General features: G+C 37.4%; 1 protein-coding gene across 1 annotated transcript in view; it reads left to right on the forward strand.

The window, feature by feature from the left end:
• LOC139732086 (uncharacterized) overlaps positions 1–24,800 on the forward strand; it is a 300,102-nt gene extending 275,302 nt beyond the window's left edge. The window contains exons 9-10 of the mRNA XM_071642957.1: positions 24,183–24,359; positions 24,777–24,800. Coding sequence (XP_071499058.1) covers positions 24,183–24,359; positions 24,777–24,800 — 201 coding nt within the window. The remainder of the gene's footprint in view (positions 1–24,182; positions 24,360–24,776) is intronic.
• The last annotated feature ends 1,258 nt before the right edge of the window (positions 24,801–26,058 follow it).

Consider the following 26,058-nt stretch of genomic DNA (forward strand, 5'->3'; position numbering starts at 1 on the left):
ACCTCCCCCAGTCACGAACATAAACCGAAACCCTTGACTACCAGTGGCGGATCCAGGTGGAGGGGCGCACCGGGCGCCCCCCCCCCCTCCTTGATTTCGACAGCGAAAAGCGAAAAATTATAGCGACAAAGATAGTTTTTTTACTGTAAAATGTCAAAATTTTTAAGCTCGCTCGCTCCGCTCACTCGCATTTAATCGTAATACCATTCTCCTGAAGTTGCTGCCAGTAATTGCCGGCAGTTTTGCCCGGTGACCCCCCTTAATTTCGAAAGCTAAAAAGATATACTGAGTAGCTTCAAAAGGCAGTTTTTGGACTGTCACATGTCAAAATTTTCAAGCTCACTCGCATCTAATCTTTATGCAGTTATCCTGATGTTTATAACTGCCAGTAATTGTCTGCAGTTGCGCCCGGTGCGTCCCCCCTCCCCCTTAATATCCAAAGGGAAAAAAATGATAACTACAAACGGCAGTTTTTGGACTGTAAAATGTCAAAATTTCAAGCTCGCTCTCTTCGCTCGCTCGCTCGCATTGAATCGTTATGCAATTCACCTGATTTTGCTGCCAGTAATTGCCAGCAGTTGCCCTGTGCTCTCCAATACCCTCCCCTCTTTAATTTCCAAAGCGAAAAAATATGGCTAAGAAAGGCAGTTTCTGGACTGTAAAATGAAAAAAATTTAAGCTCGCTCTCTTTGCTCGCTCGCATTTAGTCGCTATGCAATTCATCTGATGTAATTGCCAGCAGTTCCGCCCGGTGCGCAGCCCTCCCCTTAATTTCCAAAGCGAATAAATATGGCCAAGAACGGCAGTTTTTTGAACTGTAAAATGTCAAAATTTTCAATTTCTCCTCGCTCTGCTCATAATACCATTCTCCTGAAGTTACTGCCAGTATAATTGCCGGCAGTTCTGCCCGGTGCGCCCCCCCCCCCCTTAATTTCGAAAGCTAAAAAAAAATATATATATTGAGTAGCTTCAAAAGGCAGTTTTTGGACTGTAAAATGTCAAAATTTTCAAGCTCGCTCGCATTCAATCTTTAAGCAGTTCTCCTGATGTTACTGTCACTAATTGTCTGCAGTTGCGCCCGATGCGAATACATATGTCAAAGAACGGCAGTTTTCGGACTGTAAAATGTCAAAATTTTCAAGCTCACTCGCTCCGCTCGCTCGCATTTAAAGGAGACCTCCGGATGATTTTCAGATTTTTACATTTGAACAAGTATAAATTAGTTCTACTGAGGACAGAGTTTCAGAATTTGTGATAATTGGGATGAAGAATAAGAATATTTTCAAAATTTAGAACAAATTGCAATGAGCAAGGATGATGACATGGCTGAATCACCATAAGAATGCATGAGTTGGGGCTCAAGGAAGCAGAACAAAAGAAGAAGGCATGCATAGATTATACACAGGTGAACTCGCAAGCAAGCGGTATTGTAATGAAATTACACTGCTACATTTCTGAAATATGTGAACCTCCTATGTCATCATCCTTGTTCAGTGTAATTTGTTTAAGGTTTTTCAAAGTATTGTTTCTCTGCTCAAGAACTACGATAAATTCCATAAATCTATACATGGAGTTGTCAATTTATGTACTACATGATGTGAAATTATGAAAATCGTCTGGAATGTCCCTTTAATCATAATACCATTCTCCTGAAGTTGCTGCCAGTAATTGCCGGCAGTTATGTCCGGTGCGCCCCCTTAATTTCGAAAGCTAAAAAGATTATACTGAGTAGCTTCAAAAGGCAGTTTGGGGACTGTCATATGTCAAAATTTTCAAGCTCGCTAGCATTTAATCTTTATGTAGTTCTCCTGATGTTACTGCCAGTAATTGCTTGCAGTTTCGCTCGGTGCGCCCCCCCCCCCTTAATTTCCAAAGCGAATATGGCCAAGAACGGCAGTTTTTGGACTGTAAAATGTCAAAATGTTCAAGCTCGCTCGCTCCGCTCCGCTCGCATTTAATCGCATTTAATCGTAATACCATTCTCCTGAATTTGCTGCCAGTAATTGCCAGCAGTTCTGCACGGTGCGCCCCCCCTTAACTTCGAAAGCAAAAAATAAAATACTGAGTATAGCTTCAAAAGGCAGTTTTTGGACTGTAAAATGTAAAAAACAAAATCAAGTTAACTCTCTTCGCTCGCTTTCATTTCATCTTCATGCCATTCACATGATGTTATTGCCAGTAATTGCCAGCAGTTGCCCCCAGTGCCCCCCTAATTTTCAAAGCAAAAACAAACAAACAAACAAACAAACAAACAAAAATATGGCTACAAACGGCAGTTTTTGGACTGTAAAATGTCAACATTTATACAAGCTTTTTTTTTCTTCTTTTTTTTTACGTATGTCCCTCTTTTCCATTAACGCAATTATTTTGAATAATTATTAGTTTCATTAAACGCTTTAAATGCATTAAACCATAAAGTTAGTGATACACTCCTTGTGAATTATACCCTTCTTCTGCTCTCTTTGCTAAAATGGTATCCTGGATTACGACAGAGGGGAGATGTTGTTTTCATCAAACCTTATTTTAAAAAAAAAGCACTTGACATCTGTGGCTTGGAATGCAAAAGTTCCTAAAATACATGCTCCATTCTTTTCATAACTGTGGGAGCACTGCATGTTCTCATGTATTTATGTTACATCCCATATACATACTTCCTATTCAAAACTTTTTTTTTCAGTCCTTTCATCAAAAACTGTAGCCGCGGCCGGAGGCATTTGTTTTCGGGTTGACCGTCCGTCCGTAATATTGTGTTTGGACAGCATAACTTGAGAACCGTTTGAGATATACTAATGAAATTAGGCATACATGACTGGACGAAGTTGTGCCTATCTAAAATACTATTTATTGTATGCCAATGCTCAATGTCAAAGATCAAAGATAAAAAGGTGAAAGGTCAAGTTTTAATGCTCTAAATGTCACTATTTCCTCATATCTATGCAAGAGCCAAATGCGTTGTCTTCAAACCTTGAATAAACATGTATTACACCATTATTACACAATGTATTACACAATTATATTATCTAGAGAAAATTATGAGGTGGAAAGTCCAAAGGTCAACCGAAAAGCTAAAATTTCTCTCTTTTCTCAATATCTCGGTTATGCTTCCAAATATTTTTAGGGAACTTAATACATATGCATGTGCAAATTGATTTTGTGAAGCGCACGTGAACTTGTTAAGTATCTCAATGTGCTCCGTTGTAAATCAACCTCATTCCGTTACGATTGTTTTTATATTGACTACCGATTCAGTAGACGAGGTCTCCTATAGACAAAATATGATCTCGACCCAATTTATCTACAACCCCGTATATCAAACCGGGTGTGCACAATAAACGTTAACATTGTTTGGTATAAACATGTAGTATTATGTTCTCCGTATACATTATAACAAGAACCTGAGTTGAATACAAGTAAGTAGGGTGTAGGTTTAGTGCAGTGCAGTGCCAAGTCACACAGCTACAATGTAGGTGATAATAAATTATATTTGTGAGCATCATGACACAATTATGTAAATCAGAGGTACTAGTATTATGTCCTAAAACATGTAGCAAGTATTCTTTTGCTGGAGTACATACATATCCTGTGCATCAAAATAATATTAGTAGTATTATCAGTAATAATAATAATGATAATAATACTGATAATAACAATAATAATAGAGATAATGAACAACATACATACATTGCATATCTGCATATTGTGTATCAAAGAGGTCCATAACCTCTACATGGCCATGTCGGCGATAATTTGGTCACTCCCACAAAGGCTAACCCATTATTCATTTTTCTCTCTACATATTCAAGACATGGTTTGTCACTGCGAACTGTGTGTTGAATATGAACAAAGAAAATGGACTACGTGGGTTGGCCTTTTTCTAACTTTATTGTCAATGTGATGAGCATCTATTTTTTTTTTTGGAGAATCCTTCCGTACACACTGGTTTTAAAGGGTGAGGATCGAAAAAGTCTAAGTAGGTCATGCCCTGTTAGTATTAATGTGCCATGATGTCTTTGAATGATTTTAGTATTTGATCAAAACCTGGCCACAAATTTAAACAAGCAGGATGAATGACAAAAGTTTATTTGGATCACCGGGTCAGCTGACCTTTTTTTTCGACACTTCTTATTCTTCATTTCAAACCAGAGTACATCTTACTGTTTTTGACCCAGTAACTGATCACTTGCTTAATCAGGAGAATCCATGATTTCACTGGTTATCATATCGATAACAGATAACAATGACAAATTAAAGCAAATGTTCAAATCCAGTCACTTAAAAATGCGTTGGCCTTTTATTCATTTTTTTTTTCATTACGCTCATTATGAATAATGTACAAGCATACTTTTATCTGTACTGGTATCCAGGAATAGGACAGGGAGTATAATTCGTTCTCATCAATCTTTAATCCATAAAAAATAATTGGATCTAATGTTTGTGGCTTGAAATGCGTGCAAGTACTGGTGTAAGGCATGCTCCAGTGTTATTCGTTTTATGTACTCTTTTTCGTTATAAATTCTTGCTAATTTAACTCTATTTTAACCCGTTGAGGACGGTTTGATTTTGCTACAACACGTATTTCCCATAGACACATGGCCGAGTATACTCGGGACTCGTCCTCAACGGGTTAATTGTTTTCATATTTTTTTTCCACAGATTCATGATCTAAGGTTGTGTTTTAGAAAAAAACACGAGCATTTAAAACTTCAGCTTTCTGGAGGAGGTGACTTGGCCCGATGGGTGTGTACTATGCCAAGTCTTGGGAAGTTTTTGCTGTCGTGCCTCTACTTGCCCGATGGTTTCCTCTCAACAGCCATTGCTTTAGCATCATCCTGTCAGGTATGTAATCTACGTCCTTTGCTGTTGGGGTCGTAGAAGACCATACTTGGAAACTGATTAAGCAAATCTTGATTTCCTTGAAAGATAAAATGATTTATATATAATTGTCTTTCTAGCAGATCGACAACATTGTGAGAGAACTATAAACGTTGTTTGTAACTAGTCTCCTTCATCTGTAAACCCTTGGTAAGAGTACTTCAGTTGAAATGAATGTTTTACTCTGAGCTGAATACAATAAAAAAGAACGAGATCTGACACCTGGCCTTTTGCCTTTTCGGAAGTCTAGACGACAAAATTTTACATCTTCCTTTTTTTTTTGATCTGGGAACCACTTTTATTTTTTTTTCTCTCTCTATCTCCGTCTCTCATACCTCTCTTACCGCCATGATTAGCTGCTATCTCATCGTTTACGTGCGACCATTTCTTGACCCAAATGATATCACTTACACTGTAAGTACGTTCGTGCTATTGTACCAGATCACATTATCAGTTTGAGGAAATAGACTATACGAACATGGAATAAACAGAATAAACGTACTCTCCTATACTTGAACCACTGGCTGTGCTAACCCTCCGTATATTTTTTAATTGCTATCTTTATATGAAACATTATTAGTACGGGAATATAACAAAAAAAAAACACAAACAAACACTGACAATATTCCATTCTTAACCCACACGTTTCATGTAAAAATGTATTGAATTATTACATTTGTGGTCAATGTCTCAATAATATTACATTGCATAATAGTAGGAACATTGTCCAGTCACAAACTGCAAGAGGTATCGTGGAATAGGACAGCGAGCAGATTTTAGTATAACAGACATCGTTTGACCTTTATGACTAAAATGGACATTTCCCATGCTTCTATTTACAAACTAATTATTGGTCTCATGCACGTACAAATGTATCCAGTCCTTCAGAAGAATTGGTTTTTGTTTTTGTTTTTGTTCTTTGACTCCTTGTTTTTCAACAGATTCGGGATCTGGTGTTTGAGTTACACAGAGACATTTTCGATTGTCAATCTCATGACGATTCTCAATATGAATCATCGCTTGGAGGAGACTTGGTGCGCTGTGTGTGTGCCTTGCCAAATCTTACGAAGTTCAGTCTGTTGTGCCGCTACTTGACCGATGATTTCCTCTCAGCAGCAGCAGCCGCCTCAGCATCATCCTGTCAGGTATGTCATCTTTAATTATTGAATCAATTGCTTATGGTGTGTAACAGTGCCCCTCTTTTGTCAAAATGACTGACAATGTATTATTTGTTATTCCTTTGATTTTTTTTTGGTTTTTTTTTTTTGTAGTTCAGTATTGCCCGGGAAATCTACAATATGCCAGTAGTAGATTCTAATTTATTTTTTGTTGATTGTTTGTGAACAAAGTCTATTTACTCATTTCTAATTCGAATTGTAGCGATCATTTTCGTCAAATTTCCTTCAAATTCTCATCATATCTTTCCTGTTGTGATTTCTTTGGTTATTTGATTTTTCACTTTTTCCACATCAATGAGTAACAACACACATGTGTACTCCGCCCATTCACACACACAAAAAAACCCAACACACACACAACATAGACACACACATTATACAAACACACCCTAATCATAATACATACGGAGACAGCATATGAACTCATACATAAGCGAAAACAGTGACCCATGATTTCGAGGCACATATGATAAAAGACAAATCACATGTGTAGAGTTTAAGATCCTTTGATTGATAAGGAATTTAGTATATTGAAAGACACTGTGGTTTTCTGCTGTTTTCTATGTATGAACGAAAATAAATGCGAAATTTTGACAGTTTCCAGGAAAAGAAAAACAGTGCAACTCGTTTATCATCTGAACAACGCCCGTCTTGAATCTGTTGAATTCGTGAAGTAATTGGGTATAACCATTACTTCTGATTTGAAGTGGACCCAACACATTAACAATACTGTCAATAAAGCCAATGACGTCCTTGTATTTCTAAGACGCAATTTTCTCTTAAAATCCGCTGATGTCAAAGCAATAGCTTACAAAACATTGGTTGGACCAATTGAAGAGTGTGCTTCCTTTGTTTGGGATCCTTTTTCCGAGAACCTAATCCACAAAGTGGAGATGGTCCCTAGAAGAGCTGCGAGATTCACTTTGAATAGCTGCCATTATACCTCAAGTGTCACTGTAATGCTGCAAAAGCTTGATTGGACCACTCTGGAATAGACTAAGCATTATGTACAAAATGCACAATAATCTTACTCATCTTTCGGGAGACGACTATAATATCAAGCAGGTTACTCAGTTGACGAGAGCCACCCAAACACATTCCTATCAGATATACCATACTCGAGAACTTATTCGCATCGCCTTCCGATATAACAGTGAGGAGCTGGAATTCTCTGTCCTCGAAAATTGTTGCAGCGCCATCTGTGGGAGCATTCCTTAACCGACTAACGGGTGATCACAGCGACTAGTCTGTCTTTGTTCGACATTTGTTATGTGCTTATAAATATCTATAAATACACAACATTACAATGTAAATAACACAGTCTGCGAGAATCTTCAGCTTATTAAAGGAGGCAGACCTAACCAAGAGAAGAAGAAAAAGAAGACGAAGGGAAAAAGAAGAAGAAGAAGAAGAAGAAGACGTGATTAAAGATTGTCTGTATACTGTTTTCAATAGTTTGATCTTGTGTCTTTGGATTGGAATCTGTACGCATGTATAATGTTGATGATGGAAAGGTATTTTTTTTTATTGGGAAACATGCATAGCAGCCGCAGGCTGAATTACAAAAATTTTACATGAATAAGTGTTAGAAAATTGAAATATAATATAGAAAAAAAAAAACATAAAAAAGAAAAAACAAACAAACAAAAACATCAGGGTTACACATTTCACAATGAAATGTTTCATCGTCATTAATGGTTATGTCATGTTCCTCCAAACGTGTATCTATTCCAAAGTATACTTGATTACAAACACCCAAAAAAAAAATCAAATAAAACCAAAGCCAGTACCCAAATCAGATGATTAACATATTTTGCTCGTTGTACATAATGCACACATAATGTCCATGAAAGCTGTAGGACCTAGTGTGAAGTTGGAGAGAAGAGAAAGAGAGAGAGAGAGAGAGAGAGGGAGAGAGAGAGATAAAAAGAAAGTGAGTGGGTGAGTGAGGGGGAGGGAGGGGGAGGGTGGGAGAGAGAAAGGTTTAGGAAGTTGCAAAAAGGAGATGTAATCAGGATATACAAAAACATATTAAGAACTGAAACAAACAAGCTTCAGCTTAATTTTAATGCAAGGCATAAAATCATCAGAAATTATCACACTGACTGGTATTTGCTAAACCGAAAGATATGTTACATAATAATGTGATATTCTGTCCTCAAATTGTGTTATATTCAAAATTTATCACATTACGGTAACTGTAAAATAAAAATCATATGAAATTCTTTTAGTATTCAACCTTATCAACCTGCAACTTATCAATCTGCAAACATTTTCAAATGTCTCTGAATTATATACCTTTGGTGTGAGTTATAATGTAAACACAGAACAATCATAAATAACCTGTACAATACAAGTACCACTTGAAAACTTTAAACAACCAATCTCAAGATGAATTTACTTGTTAAATAAGGCATTTACACTGCTCCTGTAACGTTCCGTCCTGCACTTGATCTCCCTGAGTTTGTTGCTATGTCTTAGGGTTCTGTAGCTGCTCTGTGTCGGCGGAAACCAGTCTGGAAACCTCGCATAGAGTGAAGCAGCGAACCTCAGACACAACTAATCTCTTCTTTAACAGAGTGAAGTGATGTTGCACATCACACATGCCTCCTTATATGATTCATACCTATTACCCAAGATTATACGAAGCGCTCTTTTTTGATCCATTTCGATGGCGTTACTTTGTTTATATAGTATTGTTATGGATGAGTAGAACACCGGTACAAAATACCCGAGGACTGGTCTGATGTAGGTAGTGAAGATGGTTAGTAGGTCTTCAGATGGCGCCCTCGTTTTAAAACGCGGAGTACGTAGAGCATCCTTGCAGCTCGCTGGACAGTGTCGTCGATATGCAAATCCTAACGAAGATTGCTTTAAATAGGAACACCAAGGAGCTTGACCTTGTTTATCATTTTCTTCCAATACATTGTCGTTCAGCTTAAGCTTTAGGGGTGGGAGTGGTGTTTTGGTGAACGCGACAGGCATCACTTTACATTTCGAAAGGTTGAGTTTCATCTCCGCTTCGGCACACCACTTGCTGAGTTCCTTGAATGTGTCCATGACAACACTTGCAGAGTTGAAATTCTTATTCTCAGCAATGGTCACGTCATCGACGCATTTCCAATGCTCTTCTAAGGTGTCTGCTGGAGTGGATCGTTGATCATTGCGAGGAATACATGTATAAAACATGATTCAGGCTTCTACATTTGTCTTGGTTAATGTTGGTTTCTTCATATATGACGAGCTTGCTTCCTAAAGGCACTAAATCCATTGATAATGATATTTTAAAGCTTTGAAAGCAAGCTCTTCATATGTTAATTTGCATTCTCGCCATTATCATATGATTATAATTGAAGACCTGAATATAAGAACGACCCAAGTCCAATTTTTGGCCAAATTCAGTTTGACATGGGAAATTGTAGCTTATGCATGGACTCATCTTGTGTGTAAATGATAAATCCTAATTACCCCCGGAAGTGCCTGAAATGAATGAGTTAAATCTTATATGAATGTAAGACTGAAGGACTTGGATCATTCTAACATTCATATTATAGCGCCCTCTCTCATCCTCTCTTCTCTATAGCAGAATATCATGCATATGATTCAAAGAACGACCCAAGTCCATATGATTCAAAGAACGACCCTAGTCCATCACACAAAATGGCCTCTCCATAATTAATGGAAATGTTAATTGTAATAATGATATATGTTCTAATACGTACATATACAACGTTGCCTTCCCATCACAGTTAAATAGAATATTATTGGACAAATAAAAAAGATATGACTTTTTTTTTAAGTTTGCTCGAAATGGTTTTCCATGGACCTGGGTCGTTCTTATATTCAGATACTCAATTATTTGTTACCTTTTTATCAACACTTTGACTCACCTCCCCTGCAGATTCAAGATCTGCTCTTGATTTTTGAGCTCATTCAGGATAATTCCCAATATCAGTCCTCGATGGGAGATGACTTGGCCAGATGGGTATTTGATATGCCACGTCTTTCGAGCCTCAGACTGATATGTCCCTACTTGCCTGATGGTTTCCTCTCAACAGCCGTCACCTCTGCATCATCATGCCAGGTATGTAATCTTTTGCTGTGCATTACGTAATGTGTCATTTGCTGTTGAAAGTGCAGTGGGCTTCAAACTTGTAGACTACAACGGTAACTGAGGGAGCAACTTGTTAACTTAAACTTAACTCAACTTAATTTGTGGACAGCCTAATTTGATAATCATTTGAGGCATGCTAATGAAACTTTGCATGATATGTGTATAAGTGGACGAAGTTTTGCCTGTCAAATTTTGCTCAAGGTTAAAGGTCAAAAGATCAAGGTCAAAGTCGTAGAATTCAACTTTCCCCAGTATCTAAACAATGCCTGAATGTATTAATTTTTCTTAGTATTAAACTTAGTGTTTACATGTATTACCAGGGATCATGAGGTTAAAGGTGGAAACTCAAGTGAAAATATATATTTTTTTTCTCCATACTTCAGAAATGGTTCAAGGTATCCTCATGAAACTTATATAGACCGATTCGGGTTCGTTGAGGGCAGCAGACAAGTTGCGGTTACACGGCGCAGCCATTAGGTCTCACTGTGGTGGTCCCCGCCTACCCCCAGCCCCCCCCCCCTTCCGCCCACCCCCAGGGCAGCAGACACAGCTGAGCAGACAGCACTGCACGCGCGCGCGGATGCATTGCGACTGTCCGTGCGCATGCATGGGGGGGGGGGGGGGCAGGCGTGAACACCGCAATAATGGCGCTGTCCTAGAGGGCCATAATACACAAAACGCCTCTCAGAATCGGTCTATAATATTATAATACTTCCTGTCAATGATTTTCTCGGGAATTTTGATGTCATGCAGTCAAATGCAAGGCATCGAGGATTAAATTGCTGATACGTATTCCCAACAAGTTGATCTTAAAACCAATTTATCCATCCAAATTGTAATATCAGTTCAATGTAGTGAGTGGCCCTCATTTATACAAGCTTTTTTTTTTTCTTTTTTTTACGTAGGTCCCTCTTTTCCATTAACGCGATAATTTTGAATAATTATTAGTTTCATTAAACGCTTTAAATGCATTAAACCATAAAGTTAGTTATACACGCCTTGTGAATTATACCCTTCTGCTCTCTTTGCTAAAATGGTATCCTGGAATACGACAGAATTGAGATGTTGTTTTCATCAAACCTTAGTAAAAAAAAAATCACTTGACATCCGTGGCTTGGAATGCAAAAGTTAACTAAATGCTCCATTCTTTTCATAAACACTGTTCTCACGTATTCATGTTCCATCCTACATACTTCCTATATAAAGCATTTTTCATTGTTTTTTAATCCTCTCATCACAAAGTGTAGCCGCGGTCAGAGGCATTGTGTTTTCGGGCTTACAGTCCACTCTTCTATACTTGAACGACAGGCGGTACTGACACTGACTATATATTTTTTCTTGATCTTTTTATGTAAAATATTTGTTTTGTATAATTTTTTCCAAGTACGGAAATAAAACAAACAGACAATGACAGTATTCCAAATATTAAATCACACGTCTTGTGATTAAGTGCACTGAAACATTGAATTTGTGGTCGATTTCATTGTATATCACATTGTAGTAGTAAATGAACATCTTCCAGTCACAAACTGCAAGACAGTGGTATCGTGGAAATGGACAGAGAATAGATTTTGGTATAATAGACATCGTTTGACCTTCTTTCCATGACTAAAACATATGTAACCCATCAGGACATTTCCCAGGCTTCTCTATCACTAAGCGAAAATAGTGATCCATGACTTCGAGACACATGAGATAAAAAGACTGCATGTGTAGAATTTAAGTCCCTTTGATTGATAGTGAATTTAGTATATTGAAAGACACCGTGCTTTTCTGCTGTTTTTCATGTATGAACGAAAATAAATGCCATAAACGTTGACAGTTTCTAGGGAAAAAAGAACAGTGCAACTCGTTTGTCATTTGAACAACACCCGTCTTGAATCTGTTGAATTCGTGAAGTACTTGGATGCAACCATCACTTCTGATTTAAAGTGGACCCAACACATCAACAATACTGTCATTAAAGAGAATAACGTCCTTGTATTTCTAAGGCGAAACTTTCACCTAAAATCCGATGATGTCAAAGCCACAGCTTACTAAACATTTTTTTTTTTCGACCTATTGAAGAGTTTGCTTCCTCTGTTTGGGATCCATTTTTCAGAGAACCTCATTCACAAAGTGGAGATGGTCACTAGAAGAGCTGCGAGATTAACTTTTAATCGCTACCAAAATATCTCAAGTGTCACTATAATACTGCAAAATCTTGATAGGACCACTCTGGAACAGGCTAACAATCATGCACAAAATATACAATAAGCTTACTCATCCTCCGGCACAGGACTATACTATCACAAGATTACCCAGTTGACAAGAGCCACCCAACCACATTCCTATCATATGTGACCCTGCACCTCAAAACAAACCAAAAGTCAACAGATATGAATTTTTAGTTAAGACCACATTCTGAAAGAGCAGACTTTAAGCTTTAAAATGATGTATAACTCAAATCAAATGGACTCTCCTAACCTTTCTAAATATTGGAAAGAAAGCACAAACTCAGGAAAAGTGTGAACTGAGAAAAGAGGCTCTGAAGTACAGTGTCTATTCAAGCGTTTAATCTTTACCAAACCGTGCTGGCTGTGCGATGAATGGGACAAAAAACGGGAAGTAAACCACCAGAGTAACAACAATGGAGGGATTATCAAATTAAACTGAAATTAAGCATGCCTCATTAACACATTCTGTCCATATTTAATGCCAAAGCAGTAGCACTATCCTTTCAAAAGTTATTAGAGTTGAAAGTGAAGAGTGTGGACAAGGTTTTTCAGAAATGAAATAGGGATTCTAAAGACACACCTAATCACACTATATCTACCAAAAATGTTCGAGATAAACTGCTAAAAAACACACTTTCCTGCCCGTTATATAATACCAAATGTTAGCATAATGTAAAAGGAGACCCGCTCTTTCAGAAAATATGAACAAAATCAAATTCGGCTACGTTGACCCATTTCACTTATTTTCAGTCCCTCACGCAAAATCAGTGTGTGCAACTTTATGTTCGTTTTGAGATGCACGGTCACATAGACCACACTCGAAAACTGAATCGCATCGCCATTCGTTCTTTCCGATAACAGTAAGGAGCTGGAATTCCCTGTCAATGAAAATTGCTGCAGTGCCATCTGTGGGAGCATTCCTTAACCGGCTAACGGTTCATCACAGTGGCTAGTCTTTGTTCTCCATAATGTGTGCTTGTAAATATCTTTCAATAAACAGTATTATAATGTGAATAACACCGTCTGCAAGAATTTTCATCTTATTTAAAGAGGCAGACTTAAACAAGAGAAGAAGAAGAAGGAGAAGACATGATTAAAATCTGTCTGTAAACTGTTTTCAATGGTTTGATCTTGTGACTGTCTTAGGATTGGAATCTGTACACATAATTGGAATCTGTACACATTCTGATTTCTTTATTGTATTATAATCAAATGTATATGGATATGTACGTGATACATAATGCATGTATGTGTGCATACGAAACCGATTTATTTATATATCCATATTATGAATATGAGTATGTATATGTATGTATAGGAGAGGTACATCATGTATATTATATGAGCATGTATGTGTACGATGTGCCTTACCATTACTGCGTACATAAAATAAGCACGATATATTTTATTCCATGTCAGATAACAATATGCATAGGATACTTTGTATTCACGCATTATCATTTTCATAGTTCATATTCAGTCAATAATCCGGCAAAGGCAACTGAACGTGTTAACTTTAATATCATTATATTATTGTATTTATCATCATTACTATTATTGTAAAGTAGTTGGAGTGGTACCCATACACTCTGTAATTTTCCCCTTTTCGACCTACCCTTCCCTATTTCTCTCTTTCTCTATTCCCTATTCTATTCAGTAGGTTAGCATATAGTCTCCATACCGTCAAGCCTCGGCTTATTTTGGAGACCCTTCTGCTTAAGTTCCATAAGTTGTTTGTATTTGTCTTGTATAATTGTACTAAAAACTGTGTGTTGATATACTCTTTGTCATAAATGACATGTACATAATCATATCTGATGTAACGGAATTAAGCAGAAATAAATCAAATCAAAATCAAATTAAATCAAATAATTATGTACATAGATGATGATGAAAACAATATATTCTTATTGGACAACATCCGTAGCAGCCCGCAGGCTGAATTGGAGACATTTTACGAGAGTGAGTGTGAATACATTGAAGTATAATATATATAAAAAGATGCACAAAAACAAACACAAACACACACACACACAAAAATATATATCAGGGTTAAATATTGCACAATAAACGCAAAGATCATACAAAAAAGGCCATGTCATGTATCTCCACATGTGTATCTATTCCAAATTATTATACTTGATAACAAAAACATACAAAAGATTAAACAAATCAAAGCAAACCTACGCCAATACTGAAGTCGGATGCTTAACTCATTTTGCTCGTTATACATAATGCACGTAAAATGACCGTGAAAGCTGCAGGACCTATTGTGAAGCTGGGGATAAGAGAGAGTGTGTGGAGAGAGAGAGAGAGAGAGAGAGAGAGAGGGGAGAAAGGGAGAGAGAGAAAGGAAAAGAGAGAGACGGGGAGAGAGAAAGGTAGGGAGAAATGTTTCAAAACTCAATTGACACCTGAAACAAATTTCCGAATTACATATCGTTAATTATTACGCTGAAAATAATACTTTACAATAGAACACTAATTCGTTTACACTATAATTCAAATTACAATAACATTAATAAGAGGAATATGTATGTAACCATTTATCAAAAAGTGTCGTTAGAAATATGCGAAAGGTTTCTGATTACTGAAGAATAAGCATCCATCCCGCGTTTATTAATCAGATTATATTTTATTAAAAATACATAATACTAACATATCGTCGCTGGGGCGACAAGACCTTGTATCTCAATTTTTGGTATAACTGACTTTCTCAGACTATTGGTCAGACAATTAGTCAAGCGACGTCCCGATCAAGTTTCAGCTGCCCCATCCCCAAAATAAAGTCATCATGGCATGCCAAAGGGGAAAAAAAATCCCACTCTATGTGGGTGCCTCGGTGACCATGAACCTTTTCCCAAACATTTGACATTGCAAATACAAAAATTAATTGTACGTTAATTATCTGATCCTGTTACCGCAATCACGACATACTTTGATTAAAAAATAATACATATGGAGAAAATATTGCATTACTGATTGTGAGTTTTAGAATGCTTGATAATAATTCTAGAGACTTAAAAAAAAGATTAGAGCCTCGTCAACTCACGCGAAATCAAATTCATATCACATTTTAGTCATTTTATATAATGCACGTAATGCCTGTCAAGGTTGTAGAGCATAGTATATGTAGCTGGAGAAAAGAGAGAGAGAGGGAGAGATAAAAAGAAAGTGAGTGTGTGAGTCAGAGTGAGGGGGTGGGGGGGGGGGGGGGGGGTGGGGAGAGAGAAAAGTTTAGGAAGTTGCGAAAAGGAGGTGTAATCAGGATATACAAAAACATATTAAGAACTGAAACAAACAAGCTTCAGCTTAATTTTAATTCAAGGCATAAAATTATCAGAAATTATCACACTGACTGGCATATAATAACCGAAAGATGTTTTACATAATATACTGATATTTAGTCTTCACATTGTGTTATATTGAACATTTATCACATTACGGTAATTGTAAAATAAAAAATCATTTGAAATTCTTTTAGTATTCAATCTTATCAACCTGCAACTTATCAATCTGAAAACATATTCAAATGTCTCTGAATTATATACCTTTGGTGTGAGTTATAATGTAAACACAGAACATCATAAAATAACCTGTACAATAGAAGTACCACTTGAAAACTTTAAACAACCAATCTCAAGATGAATTTACTTGCTAAGTAAGGCATTTACACTGCTCCTGTAACGTTCAGTCCTGCACTTGATCTCCCTGAGTTTGTTGCTATGACTTGGGGTTCTGTAGCTGCTCTGTGTCGGCGGAAACCAGTCTGGAAATCTCGCATAGAGTGAAGCAGCGAACCTCAGACACAACTGATCTCTTCTATCACAGAGTGAAGTGATGATGCACATGACACAGGCCTCCTTTTATGATTCATACCTGTTACCCAAGATGTTACGGAGCGCTCTTTTTTGAACCATTTCGATGGCGTTACTTTGTTTATTAGTATAGTTATGGATGAGTACAACACCTGTACACAATACCCTAGGACTGGTCTGATGTAGCTAGTGAAGATGGTTAGTAGGTCTAAAGATGGCGCCCTGTATCGTTTCATAACGCGGAGTACGTAGAGCTTTTTTGCAGCTCGCTTGACAATGACGTCGACATGCAACTCCTAACGAAGATTGCTTTGAATAGGAACACCAAGGAGCTTGAACTTTGTTATCATTTTCTTCCAATACATTGTCGTTCAGCTTAAGCTTGAGGGGTGGGAGTGGTGTTTTGGTGAACGCGACACGCTTCACTTTACATGTCGAAGGGTTGAGTTTCATCAGAGTCTCCGCTTCGGCAAACCACCTACTGAGTTCCTTGAGTGTGTCCGGGACGTACAACACTTGCAGAGTTGAATTTCTTATTCTCAGCAATGGTCACGTCATCTACGTATTTCCAATGCTCTTCTAAAGGTGTCTGCTGGAGTGGATCGTTGAGCATTGCGAGGAATACATGTATAAAACATGATTCAGGCTTCTACATTTGTCTTGGTTAATGTTGGTTTCTTCATTATATTATAAGGAGCTTGCTTCCTAAAGGCACTAAATCCATTGATAATAATATAATTATATAACGCTTTGGAAGCAAGCTCTTCATATATTTGCATTCTCGCCATTATCATATGATTATAATTATTTGTCACCTTTTTATCAATATTTTGACTCACCTCCTCTGCAGATTCAAGATCTGCACTTGAAATTTAAGAGCATTCAGGACGAATGGCAGTCCTCGATGGGATATGACTTGGCCAGATGGGTATTTGATATGCCAGGTCTTTCGAGCTTCAGTCTGACATGTCCCTACTTGCCTGATGGTTTCCTCTCAACAGCCGTCACCTCTGCATCATCATGCAAGGTATGTAATCTTTTGGTGTGCATTATGTAATGTGTCATTTGCTGTTGGAAGTGTAGTATGCTTTAAACATGTAGACTACAACGGTAACTGATTGAGCAACTTGTTAACTTTAAACTTAACTCAACTTAATTTGTGGACGGCCTAACTTGATAATCATTTGAGGCATGCTAATGAAACTTTGCATGATGTGTGTATGAGTGGACGAAGTTTTGCCTGTCAAATTTTGCTCAAGGTTAAAGGTCAAAGGTCAAGGTCAAAGTCTTAAAATTCAACTTTCCCCAGTATCTATACAATGCCTAAATGTATTAATTTTTCTTAGTATTAAACTTGGTGTTTACATGTATTACCAGGGATCATGAGGTTAAAGGTGGAAACTCAAGTGAAAATATATATTTTTTCTCCATACTTCAGAAATGGTTCAAGGTATCCTCATGAAACTTAGTACATAATAATATACATATAGACCGATTCGGGTTCGTTGAGGGCAGCAAACAAGTTTCGGTTACACGGCGCAGCCATTAGGTCTCGCTTCAGTGTCCCCGCCTACCCCCAGCTCCCCTCCCCCCACTTCCGCCCACCCCCAGGGCAGCAGACACAGCTGAGCAGACAGCACTGCCCACGTGCGTGGATGCATTGCGACTATCCGTGCGCATGCATCGGGGGGGGGGGGGGGGGGAAGGCGTGAACACCGCAATAATGGCATTGCCCTAGAGGGCCATAAAACACAAAACGCCTCTCAGAATCGGTCTATATAATACTGCCTGTCAATGATTTTCTGGGGAATTTTTGATGTCATGCAGTCAAATGTCACGTATCGAGGATTAAATTGCTGATACGTATTCCCAACAAGTTGATCTTAAAACCAATTTATCCATCCAAATTGTAATATCAGTTCAATGTACTGAGTGGCCCTCATTTATACAAGCTTTTTTTTTCTTTTTTTTACGTAGGTCCCTCTTTTCCATTAACGCAATAATTTTGAATAATTATTAGTTTCATTAAACGCTTTAAATGCATTAAACCATAAAGTTAGTTATACACGCCTTGTGAATTATACCCTTCTGCTCTCTTTGCTAAAATGGTATCCTGGAATACGACAGAATTGAGATGTTGTTTTCATCAAACCTTAGTAAAAAAAAAAAATCACTTGACATCCGTGGCTTGGAATGCAAAAGTTAACTAAATGCTCCATTCTTTTCATAAACACTGTTCTCACGTATTCATGTTCCATCCTACATACTTCCTATATAAAGCATTTTTCATTGTTTTTTAATCCTCTCATCACAAAGTGTAGCCGCGGTCAGAGGCATTGTGTTTTCGGGCTTACAGTCCACTCTTCTATACTTGAACGACAGGCGGTACTGACACTGACTATATATTTTTTCTTGATCTTTTTATGTAAAATATTTGTTTTGTATAATTTTTTTCCAAGTACGGAAATAAAACAAACAGACAATGACAGTATTCCAAATATTAAATCACACGTCTTGTGATTAAGTGCACTGAAACATTGAATTTGTGGTCGATTTCATTGTATATCACATTGTAGTAGTAAATGAACATCTTCCAGTCACAAACTGCAAGACAGTGGTATCGTGGAAATGGACAGAGAATAGATTTTGGTATAATAGACATCGTTTGACCTTCTTTCCATGACTAAAACATATGTAACCCATCAGGACATTTCCCAGGCTTCTCTATCACTAAGCGAAAATAGTGATCCATGATTTCGAGACACATGAGATAAAAAGACTGCATGTGTAGAATTTAAGTCCCTTTGATTGATAGTGAATTTAGTATATTGAAAGACACCGTGCTTTTCTGCTGTTTTTCATGTATGAACGAAAATAAATGCCATAAACGTTGACAGTTTCTAGGGAAAAAAGAACAGTGCAACTCGTTTGTCATTTGAACAACACCCGTCTTGAATCTGTTGAATTCGTGAAGTACTTGGATGCAACCATCACTTCTGATTTAAAGTGGACCCAACACATCAACAATACTGTCATTAAAGAGAATAACGTCCTTGTATTTCTAAGGCGCAACTTTCACCTAAAATCCGATGATGTCAAAGCCACAGCTTACAAAACATTTTTTTTTTCGACCAATTGAAGAGTTTGCTTCCTCTGTTTGGGATCCATTTTTCAGAGAACCTCATTCACAAAGTGGAGATGGTCACTAGAAGAGCTGCGAGATTAACTTTTAATCGCTACCAAAATATCTCAACTGTCACTATAATACTGCAAAATCTTGATTGGACCACTCTGGAACAGGCTAACAATCATGCACAAAATATACAATAAGCTTACTCATCCTCCGGCACAGGACTATACTATCACAAGATTACCCAGTTGACAAGAGCCACCCAACCACATTCCTATCATATGTGACCCTGCACCTCAAAACAAACCAAAAGTCAACAGATATGAATTTTTAGTTAAGACCACATTCTGAAAGAGCAGACTTTAAGCTTTAAAATGATGTTTAACTCAAATCAAATGGACTCTCCTAACCTTTCTAAATATTGGAAAGAAAGCACAAACTCAGGAAAAGTGTGAACTGAGAAAAGAGGCTCTGAAGTACAGTGTCTATTCAAGCGTTTAATCTTTACCAAACCGTGCTGGCTGTGCGATGAATGGGACAAAAAACGGGAAGTAAACCACCAGAGTAACAACAATGGAGGGATTATCAAATTAAACTGAAATTAAGCATGCCTCATTAACACATTCTGTCCATATTTAATGCCAAAGCAGTAGCACTATCCTTTCAAAAGTTATTAGAGTTGAAAGTGAAGAGTGTGGACAAGGTTTTTCAGAAATGAAATAGGGATTCTAAAGACACACCTAATCACACTATATCTACCAAAAATGTTCGAGATAAACTGCTAAAAAACACACTTTCCTGCCCGTTATATAATACCAAATGTTAGCATAATGTAAAAGGAGACCCGCTCTTTCAGAAAATATGAACAAAATCAAATTCGGCTACGTTGACCCATTTCACTTATTTTCAGTCCCTCACGCAAAATCAGTGTGTGCAACTTTATGTTCGTTTTGAGATGCACGGTCACATAGACCACACTCGAAAACTGAATCGCATCGCCATTCGTTCTTTCCGATAACAGTAAGGAGCTGGAATTCCCTGTCAATGAAAATTGCTGCAGCGCCATCTGTGGGAGCATTCCTTAACCGGCTAACGGTTCATCACAGTGGCTAGTCTTTGTTCTCCATAATGTGTGCTTGTAAATATCTTTCAGTAAACAGTATTATAATGTGAATAACACCGTCTGCAAGAATCTTCATCTTATTTAAAGAGGCAGACTTAAACAAGAGAAGAAGAAGAAGGAGAAGACATGATTAAAATCTGTCTGTAAACTGTTTTCAATGGTTTGATCTTGTGACTGTCTTAGGATTGGAATCTGTACACATAATTGGAATCTGTACACATTCTGATTTCTTTATTGTATTATAATCAAATGTATATGGATATGTACGTGATACATAATGCATGTATGTGTGCATACGAAACCGATTTATTTATATAGCCATATTATGAATATGAGTATGTATATGTATGTATAGGAGAGGTACATCATGTATATTATATGAGCATGTATGTGTACGATGTGCCTTACCATTACTGCGTACATAAAATAAGCATGATATATTTTATTCCATGTCAGATAACAATATGTATAGGATACTTTGTATTCACACATTATCATTTTCATAGTTCATATTCAGTCAATAATCCGGCAAAGGCAACTGAACGTGTTAACTTTAATATCATTATATTATTGTATTTATCATCATTACTATTATTGTAAAGTAGTTGGAGTGGTACCCATACACTCTGTAATTTTCCCCTTTTCGACCTACCCTTCCCTATTTCTCTCTTTCTCTATTCCCTATTCTATTCAGTAGGTTAGCATATAGTCTCCATACCGTCAAGCCTCGGCTTATTTTGGAGACCCTTCTGCTTAAGTTCCATAAGTTGTTTGTATTTGTCTTGTATAATTGTACTAAAAACTGTGTGTTGATATACTGTTTGTCATAAATGACATGTACATAATCATATCTGATGTAACGGAATTAAGCAGAAATAAATCAAATCAAAATCAAATTAAATCAAATAATTATGTACATAGATGATGATGAAAACAATATATTCTTATTGGACAACATCCGTAGCAGCCCGCAGGCTGAATTGGAGACATTTTACGAGAGTGAGTGTGAATACATTGAAGTATAATATATATAAAAAGATGCACAAAAACAAACAAACACACACACACACACACACAAAAAAAATATATATCAGGGTTAAATATTGCACAATAAATGCAAAGATCATACAAAAAAGGCCATGTCATGTATCTCCACATGTTTATCTATTCCAAAATATATACTTGATAACAAAAACATACAAAAGATTAAACAAATCAAAGCAAACCTACGCCAATACTGAAGTCGGATGCTTAACTCATTTTGCTCGTTGTACATAATGCACGTAAAATGGCCATGAAAGCTGCAGGACCTAGTGTGAAGCTGGGGAGAAGAGAGAATGTGTGTGGAGAGGGAGATACTAGTAGGGAGAGAGAGAGAGAGAGAGAGAGAGAGAGAGAGGGGGGGGGGGGAGGAAGGGAGAGAGAGAAAGGAAAAGAGGGAGACGGGGAGAGAGAAAAGTGGGGAGAAATGTTTCAAAACTAAATTGACACCTGAAACAAATTTCCGAATTACATATCGTTAATTATTACGCTGAGAATAATTCTTTACAATAGAACACTAATTCGTTTACACTATAATTCAAATTACAATAACATTAATAAGAGGAATATGTATGTAACCATTTATCAAAAAGTGTCGTTAGAAATATGCGAAAGGTTTCTGATTACTGAAGAATAAGCATCCATCCCGCGTTTATTAATCAGATTATATTTTATTAAAAATACATAATACTAACATATCGTGGCTGGGGCAACAAGACCTTGTATCTCAATTTTTGGTATAACTGACTTTCTCAGACTATTGGTCAGACAATTAGTCAAGCGACGTCCCGATCAAGTTTCAGCTGCCCCATCCCCAAAATAAAGTCATCATGGCATGCCAAAGGGGAAAAAAAATCCCACTCTATGTGGGTGCCTCGGTGACCATGAACCTTTTCCCAAACATTTGACATTGCAAATACAAAAATTAATTGTACGTTAATTATCTGATCCTGTTACCGCAATCACGACATACTTTGATTAAAAAAAATACATATGGAGAAAATATTGCATTACTGATTGTGAGTTTTAGAATGCTTGATAATAATTCTAGAGACTTAAAAAAAGATTAGAGCCTCGTCAACTCACGCGAAATCAAATTCATATCACATTTTAGTCATTTTATATAATGCACGTAATGCCTGTCAAGGTTGTAGAACATACAAGTAGCTGGAGAAAAGAGAGAGAGAGGGAGAGATAAAAAGAAAGTGAGTGTGTGACTCAGAGTGAGGGGGGGGGGGGGGTGGGGAGAGAGAAAAGTTTAGGAAGTTGCAAAAAGGAGGTGTAATCAGGATATACAAAAACATATTAAGAACTGAAACAAACAAGCTTCAGCTTAATTTTAATTCAAGGCATAAAATTATCAGAAATTATCACACTGACTGGCATATAATAACCGAAAGATGTTTTACATAATATAATGATATTTAGTCTTCACATTGTGTTATATTGAAAATTTATCACATTACGGTAATCGTAAAATAAAAAATCATTTGAAATTCTTTTAGTATTCAATCTTATCAACCTGCAACTTATCAATCTGAAAACATATTCAAATGTCTCTGAATTATATACCTTTGGTGTGAGTTATAATGTAAACACAGAACATCATAAAATAACCTGTACAATAGAAGTACCACTTGAAAACTTTAAACAACCAATCTCAAGATGAATTTACTTGTTAAATAAAGCATTTACACTGCTCCTGTAAGGTTCAGTCCTGCACTTGATCTCCCTGAGTTTGTTGCTATGACTTAGGGTTCTGTAGCTGCTTTGTGTCGGCGGAAACCAGTCTGGAAATCTCGCATAGAGTGAAGCAGCGAACCTCAGACACAACTGATCTCTTCTATCACAGAGTGAAGTGATGATGCACATGACTCAGGCCTCCTTTTATGATTCATACCTGTTACCCAAGATGTTACGGAGCGCTCTTTTTTTAACCATTTCGATGGCGTTACTTTGTTTATAAGTATAGTTATGGATGAGTACAACACCTGTACACAATATTCTAGGACTGGTCTGATGTAGCTAGTGAAGATGGTTAGTAGGTCTAAAGATGGCGCCCTGTATCGTTTCATAACGCGGAGTATGTAGAGCTTTCTTGCAGCTCGCTTGACAATGACGTCGACATGCAACTCCTAACGAAGATTGCTTTGAATAGGAACACCAAGGAGCTTGAACTTTGTTATCATTTTCTTCCAATACATTGTCGTTCAGCTTAAGCTTGAGGGGTGGGAGTGGTGTTTTGGTGAACGCGACACGCTTCACTTTACATGTCGAAGGGTTGAGTTTCATCAGAGTCTCCGCTTCGGCAAACCACCTACTGAGTTCCTTGAGTGTGTCCGGGACGTACAACACTTGCAGAGTTGAATTTCTTATTCTCAGCAATGGTCACGTCATCTACGTATTTCCAATGCTCTTCTAAAAGGTGTCTGCTGGAGTGGATCGTTGAGCATTGCGAGGAATACATGTATAAAACATGATTCAGGCTTCTACATTTGTCTTGGTTAATGTTGGTTTCTTCATTATATTATAACGAGCTTGCTTCCTAAAGGCACTAAATCCATTGATAATGATATATTTATATAACGCTTTGGAAGCAAGCTCTTCATATATTTGCATTCTCGCCATTATCATATGATTATAATTATTTGTCACCTTTTTATCAATATTTTGACTCACCTCCTCTGCAGATTCAAGATCTGCACTTGGAATTTAAGAGCATTCAGGACGAATGGCAGTCCTCGATGGGATATGACTTGGCCAGATGGGTATTTGATATGCCACGTCTTTCGAGCTTCAGTCTGACATGTCCCTACTTGCCTGATGGTTTCCTCTCAACAGCCGTCACCTCTGCATCATCATGCCAGGTATGTAATCTTTTGGTGTGCATTATGTAATGTGTCATTTGCTGTTGGAAGTGTAGTATGCTTTAAACATGTAGACTACAACGGTAACTGATTGAGCAACTTGTTAACTTTAAACTTAACTCAACTTAATTATTTGTGGACGGCCTAACTTGATAATCATTTGAGGCATGCTAATGAAACTTTGCATGATATGTGTATGAGTGGACGAAGTTTTGCTTGTCAAATTTTGCTCAAGGTTAAAGGTCAAAGGTCAAGGTCAAAGTCTTAGAATTCAACTTTCCCCAGTATCTAAACAATGCCTAAATGTATTAATTTTTCTTAGTATTAAACTTAGTGTTTACATGTATTACCAGGGATCATGAGGTTAAAGGTGGAAACTCAAGTGAAAATATATATTTTTTTTTCTCCATACTTCAGAAATGGTGCAAGGTATCCTCATAAAACATAGTACATTACGTATAGACCGATTCGGGTTCGTTGAGGGCAGCAGACAAGTTGCGGTTACACGGCGCAGCCATAAGGTCTCGCTGCGGTGTCCCCGCCTACCCCCCAGCCCCCCCCCCCCCTTCCGCCCACGGGGCAGGCGTGAACACCGCAATAATGGCGCTGCCCGTGCTGATAGAGGGCTATGATACACAAAACGCCTCTCAGAATCGATCTATATAATACTGCCTGTCAATGATTTTCTGGGGAATTTTGATGTCATGCAGTCAAATGTCAGGTACGGAGGATTAAAATGCTGAAACGTATTCCCAACAAGTTGATCTTAAAACCAATGTATCCATCCAATGAAATTGTAATATCAATTCAATATACTGAGTGGCTCTCATTTATACAAGCTTTTTTTTTTACGTAGGTCCCTCTTTTTCATTAACGCAATTATTTTGAATAAATATTAGTTTCATATAAAGTATGCATTTTTTGTAATACATTGACCGTTTTGAATTTGTGTAAGAACAAACATATATATATATATTTTTATAACATGTCATTTCATTTCATTGAAAAAAAAAGAAACACAAATGAGACCTAGGTCAAGGAAAGTAAACTCTCAAAACATTCGTGACAGTCTTGTCATGTCCTTTCATTTCATTTTCTTTTTTTGCCAGTCAATTACCGTCTCAAATTGCCAAGATGTTATTTAGACCTATTTGGAGAACCATGCGATATTGCGGAGGCATACCAGTTGCCACAGCGTCGTTTGTAGTTTTCTGTTTTTGTTTTTATTTCTTTTACAGATCAGCGAACTTTACTTTGCCCCTTCCGAACCGTACTCCAGCTTAGTCTCAGAGTCAGGAGCAGCAAACTTGGCTGAATTTCTGTGTCGTCTGCCCAATCTTACACGTGCCGATCTCAACTGGGTTAAACTGCCAAAGACATTCTTCACGACAATTTCCTCAAAGGCTTCTCGCTGTAAAGTAAGAATCAGTTATTTTTATTTGCTCACTATTTGTTCAATGTGAGGGAGGGGATGGGAGGGGAGGGAGGGGAGGGGAGTATATCACAACTGTCTTGGAGGTGATGTTACAATTCATTGCAGAAAGTGAAGCCGTTGAGGGGGCAATGATGTTTTCAGATAATATTTTGTCTGGCACAGTGATATCATTAATCACACAAGAAAATTCAAAATAAAAACATCATAATTATTTGAAGCATCATCATTATAAATCACATTAATTTCTATCATTGCCCATCCGAC

The sequence above is a fragment of the Diadema antillarum genome, unplaced genomic scaffold (assembly GCF_040938485.1).
Source record: "Diadema antillarum isolate AM-2024a unplaced genomic scaffold, OU_Dant_1.0 seq00000399_RagTag, whole genome shotgun sequence".
NCBI lineage: Eukaryota > Metazoa > Echinodermata > Echinoidea > Diadematoida > Diadematidae > Diadema > Diadema antillarum.